The sequence below is a fragment of the Rhodamnia argentea genome, chromosome 1, assembly GCF_020921035.1.
Source record: "Rhodamnia argentea isolate NSW1041297 chromosome 1, ASM2092103v1, whole genome shotgun sequence".
Lineage (NCBI taxonomy): Eukaryota > Viridiplantae > Streptophyta > Magnoliopsida > Myrtales > Myrtaceae > Rhodamnia > Rhodamnia argentea.
Window position 1 is genome coordinate 9,646,347 of NC_063150.1, and position 6,109 is coordinate 9,652,455.

Consider the following 6,109-nt stretch of genomic DNA (forward strand, 5'->3'; position numbering starts at 1 on the left):
TGGGCCATCTTGAGGTGTGGGAAAAGCTTTGCCCGAGCTTCCATTAATTCTTCCATCATGTTTCCTAAATCTTTGTTTCACCAGAAATCAAAAATTGGTATTCGTCGCAACTAGTGAAAAACCTTTCACCAGAGGTTGATCTTTGGTATTTTTGTTTGAGTTCAATATTCGATTCGAACATGAATTGAATCGTGTCACAAGGTATAGGAATAATGAATTTAAAGGAAACATAATGCAAGTACTGGAAATTGAATATTTTTTGATAAATTGAAAAAGTAAATAGGTTTGCGATTATCATCGAGGATTTCTTTACAACGTCGCACTCTGTTTTTATACTCTACTAAACGTAACTATTTATAAATCTTTGTGATTTCTTTGATAATCATACACTGAACTACACTTTCCATCATTAGCTTAACACATAACACACATGTACACATTCACTTTTTCAGCCACACACCAAATTCCTTTCACTTATAATCCCCAAGCTTCTCTCATCAATGTGCCCAAGATGCATATGCCATAATTCAAACGATCGAATAAATGCATCTGACGTCTCCGCAGCGAAATTGGTTATTGTCTTAACTTGACACTTCTAAAGAACACTATGCTTGATTCTTCTCATTAGCACTAGGGCACCTCGAATGACCTTTCCGAACTTCAACTTTTGAAGTGTATCGGCATCAAGTTGAATCTAGGGCACCTTTCTTCAATTGAGAAACATGTCTCACTCCAATCAATGTATTACAATACCATCATGCATTATGTTTTCGAATTTTGTAAGAGTAATCATTGTTTTTTCTAATTGAGTCACTTAAGTGACCCAAATTTTAACCAATTTTTCTAAGAGAATTTATTATATAATAGTCTTTGGATGTCTGTTATGCAAACAATCTGTTTTGGGCCTCGAAAAGGAAATAACAATTAGTTCAACGTTATTATGGGATCTATTCTTTTAAGAATTTGTGGCTCACAACATACTGTTATTCTAATAGTCATTCAAAGACTGTTATACTAGCAAAGTCCTTTTTCAAACTCACAGACTGGTGTCGTCCAAAAATTATTCTAATGTCTATGAACCAGATCGCTTCACTGCGGCGACAGCAACAATACCAGGAGATGAGCGACGTTCAAGTAGATCACTTCACAGATGCAAACTTCAGTAAGAACGATTCACCTCATTTAATAGCTGACGACACGAAATCTAATCATTTAAAGATTATCAGCACATGTTCTACACGAGCAAGCAACTTCTCGGGCAATCTATGAGAGAGCCACAACATCGGCTTCATTTTGTTCATTGCAACTCCACAGACCCAATTCCGACAAGATGAAAATTGATTGCAGAAGACGCGAAAAGGTTGTTCTTATTTTCGATGGTTTTACCTTCTTCTTTTTTAATCTATTTGGCTTCTGCTCGGATTGAATCTCAAGCAGGTGAGATCACATACTTAAATAATTCTATCTCATGACTGTAAAATAGTCGGAGCATGTCTTTTCCTCGCATTTCAACGTACCAAAATCTCTAGATCATGCACGTATAATCTACGTACATATATCCAGAATTATAGAATCTGATAACTTGTAAGCAGGCTGTATTTTGCCAACCATAGTATCTCAAGGTGAAAATGGGCAAAACTATTCGACCCAGTTTTCTGAGAATCTTTTGGCAGATAGTAGAACTTACACATATTCTCATGGTCTGTAAACTACATGTGCTAACAGCAACTGGTTTATAGTCTTCAGGACGTTGCAGAAGAGAGACAACCGGTTGCCGTTATCGCTGCAACTTAGTCAATGTCATACCTGAAGATGGAGACTCTAAGGACCATGAGATCCAAATTGAGGAGCTCAAATATGCAGATATCTCCCACTTGAAGAGCATTGCCCCTCGCAAAGTTGAACCACCCTGCAGAGATTTTGCCCTTGAAGCAGTTGGAGTTGGGCTGAGGATACACGCAAAGCTTGACACGCCATGTTTTGTGGCCAACTCTTAGAGTCCCCTTTATGTGCCGGTGCTCTAAGTACCTCCTGATAAAGCCGGCCGGAAGACTCTGTGTGCAGACCGTCGGTGTACGTTAGATGCATTGGAATAGACAAATGGGTGCGAGCTCGGCTCAGTTTGGAAAGTTTAGAAGACAAAGTATACAGGAGCACATCTGCGAAATGTTTGGTGCAAATGATTGCCTAGATTTACGGAAGGATGGTCAGTTTGTGTGAAACTTGATTGCAGCTTCGAAAGAAGTTGTTCTTTGTTATGCATGGCATGTTTTCTCTCCATAGAACAAAACTATTTGGTATTGTCACTAACCGGAGTAGATCTGTGCAGGTGTTTCAGGCAAATGACTACTCGGAAGGATGGTCGGTTCGTGCAAAACTTGCTTGCAGCTTCAAGAGGTTTTATACCAGTTGGACAAGACGTTCCACCGGTGCCTTCTCCATCGCCGTGACTGCATGCTTTGGGAGGCTTGAACATTTCCATGGCTGAATATTAGACCGAAGCATCATTTTGAAGATAATGTCTACAAATTAATGTTAATCTTCTACATTTGGATCTGAAGCTTTTTTACCTGGTTCAACCGTAAAACTTTTGCCTGCACATTGATCATGAGTGGCAGGTTCTTCATTTTTGGCCTGGCCATACTTAGATTCGTCAGGTTCGCCGGAGCTTGTTTGGAGCTTGAATTGAGAAGCTTCATTTGTTTGAACTGTTCTTGCCATAGAGGCAAAAAGAAAAACAAGGTTTGCACATCACAACCCAAAATCATAAAGACCATAACGGATCATGACCATTAGGAGCTGAAGAGAGTTTGGTTACAAAGTTATACAAGCTCAAATGAAACAACTCAGTTCAACAACTTGATTGGAGAAAATGCTCAAGGTTCTGAAATAAAATCAAGTCGTACCTTTATCTAATAGCCTAAACTTTTGAATAAAAACCCATTGCCAAATGCGTCATGTCCAAACAGAAGACACAAATTGAAGTGGATAATCGCATGAACACCCTCTAAATCATTAGATAAGGAATGAAACAAATTCAGTGTGCAAATTATTCGTCACCTACAGAGTTCGATTGCGTCTTGGTTGGCTCTGAAGATGACGACTCTGAATGAAACGTGGCCAACCTTCCTGATCAATTCAAACACACAAACATCACCCACCTTGAGATTGTTGTCTTGCACAAAACGTTTCCAGCCACGGTGGACTTTGACTTGAGGTTTTCGGCTGTATATCCCAAACAAGTACCGCACCGACCAGAATATCTCATTGGACATGTATAGATCTATGTCTCCACCGCTTCTATAACTAGGAATATACTCCATGAAAAACTTAGCCGGTGCACTCTGCAACATGGCACGGAGTTGAAATACTACGTTACTAGGATATGGCAATGTAAAATATTTATACATTCCAAACAAGTGAGAACATTTTCAACACTCAATAGCAATATCATATAGCAAACGAATGATTCACATAGACTTGACTGTTCTTAAGAGCACTCAAGAATTATAACCCCAGTGAGTATTTGAATGGGGAGTAACGTAAAAACAGTAGAGAAAGACTCCAGTCGCCTAACTCATTTGTGCCGGCAAAACCACATTGTCATTTTATCCGAACAAACCATGATTTTACTTCCCATCAGCATTTATCGCATCGTTCATTAGCTGATAAGTATTAGTAAAGGATCTTCAAACCGATGTTGCTACTGTAAAATCAAATGATGATTCAAATATCAGTCCTGACTCTTTGACATTAGCTAGAGCTTACTGATTTTTATTCCCCTTACCAAATTGTGGCGAATGGTGTATGGTTGCATGAAAGCCAAGAAGAATGGATTTGGAGATTGGAAAGAAGCAGCTCTTTTTAAGGCCTCAGATTTTTCAGTGACTCTGGAACGGCGGCTTCTCCAGTAGCCAGATTTGAGGCCTGCATTGACATCACAGACAATAGCCTTGTCACCCTGAAATCCCAGACATACGAATACAACATCTTAAAGATCACTGTTCGGTTGCAGGAATAGCCTTGTCGCCCTGAAATCCTGTTCTAACAAAGACTATAGTAGCTATGCCGTAGCTGTGTCAACCTTCGCTACATTAACTGCATACTAACATCGATCTAATTAACATTAGAACTATGCTTTTGATTTACTAAAACTGTTTTCGACAGACTTTTATAAGATAACATAGGTTGTGTATGGTGCACTTGCTTAAACGCTCACTAATAATATCATTCAGTAAACTAATCATGCGCATTGAGATAGTCATAGCGTTGCTGAAAAAATGTTTAAGTTGCTCATAATGTTCCAATAAAGAGTGCAAAGTCAGAGCTACCTCCAACTGCCTGCTTATTCAAGCGCTCGTTTGTTTTCTTCTTCTTCGAAGATGGAGATGGTATTGACGCCGAAGGCAGCTCTTGCCTTTGGTTTCGGCGCGTCTGATCGGAATGATCCTCGAATGCTTCAACGGACATGTCCCCCTCATCTTCTTCCATTTTCGGATCGCCATTTTCAGGGACGACGGGGTACTCAATCTCCGAAGCACTCTTGTCGAATATGACCACGCGAAACGCGGAGCCTCCTTCGTGTCTGAACACCAGGAAGTGACCTTGTTGGATGGCGTAACGCTTCGCGAAGTCCGGCCATCCTCTCCGCAGAAAAGCGTTGTCATTCTCTCTCAGCAGCTCCACTTCCCAAACGTCGCCACTGGCTACATGGAGGGAGACCAGGCCCGGCAGATTGCTTCCATATTTCCTCACGAACTTCTTTGGGATTCCCTGTCGCACGATGAACATGAAAACGGCAAACTTACGTTGGCGCTAGTCCTTCAGGGACTCGTTTTGAAAGGAGAGAGAAAGGGAGATATTACGAGTCTTCCATTCTGAAGGGCATCAGATAGAACAATCTTGAAGAAATGTGGAGTCTCCGACTCAAAATATCTGCATCCCTTGTTCATCTCTTCAGGGACTCGTTAGAAGCTTACGTGCAGTTTTGCGTTTGAAAGAAAAGGTCTGGCGAGCTCCTACCCATGAAGGGTTTCGTATCCTTTGGTTTGAAAATTTCGTCGTCTTCCAAAATCGCTGCCCCAGCGTTTTGCAGGAGCTGGAGCTTGACCAGAAACTCAGGAGACGTCAAGTCCCGAGTCCTTCCCTCTCCCGTTGACTGAAGCTGTCTCCATGCATTGGTTAACCAGAACGTTTGCTGCACCAAAAATAAATTCTTACCCTCGCGACTCGTGAAAGCTTGCCTCTATCCGTGCCACCCAATTGACTTCTAGTGATTTTTTTTTTATTTTTTATTTACTTCTAGTGATTAAACAGTGTATGTTGTCTATTATTTTAAATTGATATATTTATGATGAATTTACCTTAAATTATTATTTTGATTACGAAAAATTTTAAACTGATACACATATAATAAATTTACCCCGAAGTATTTGATTGACCACGAAAAATCTCAATGCGGTATACTTGTGATAAATTTATTTCAAACTAATTTTTTTTATCATAAAAGATCTTAAACTGGTATACATGTGACAAATTTACCCTCTTTATACCACGGAAAATCCTAAATCGATATACATGTGACAAACGGAGTGTAAGAACCACAAACTAATATACCCATCAATCGCCACGTAACATCTAACTCAGTAATTTGACCGTAAAATTTAATAAAAAGTAATGGATGGTAAATTTGGCATAGGTGTACTAGTTTGAGAATTTTATGATAAAAAATTTAGTTTGGGGTGAATTTATCACAAACGTACCGGTTTGAGGTTATTCGTGATAAAAAAATAGCTTGGGGTAAATATGTCATAAGTGTACAAGTTTGAATTTTTCATGGTATTAACCCTAGCTATAAACGTGTGGAGTTTTGTGGCTCATGTGACAAAGTATGCCGCTCTATTCAAAGAAAGAAAATATATATTTACGAAAGTATATTGTACTTGCAATGTCAAACCCATTTGAAAAGTATGTAAATTTTTTTGAAAAACTTTGGTAATTTACTCAAATAAAAATTGCTAACAGAAAGTTCATTGATAACTTAATCGAAAGCTAATAAATCGCTTGAATTGGATTAGGAATTTTATGTATGAGATGAAAGATATAAGGA

General features: G+C 39.1%; 1 protein-coding gene across 1 annotated transcript; it reads right to left on the minus strand.

Moving 5' to 3' along the window:
• Positions 1-4,293: 4,293 nt before the first annotated feature.
• On the minus strand, positions 4,294-4,988 carry LOC115740308 (B3 domain-containing protein At1g49475-like). The gene is made up of 2 exons (XM_030673786.2): positions 4,866-4,988; positions 4,294-4,773 (listed from the first exon to the last, which is right to left on the minus strand). Exons 1-2 carry the CDS (start codon positions 4,950-4,952, stop codon positions 4,294-4,296), a joined length of 567 nt encoding a protein of 188 aa, XP_030529646.2. The 5' UTR covers positions 4,953-4,988.
• Between the last annotated feature and the right edge of the window lie 1,121 nt (positions 4,989-6,109).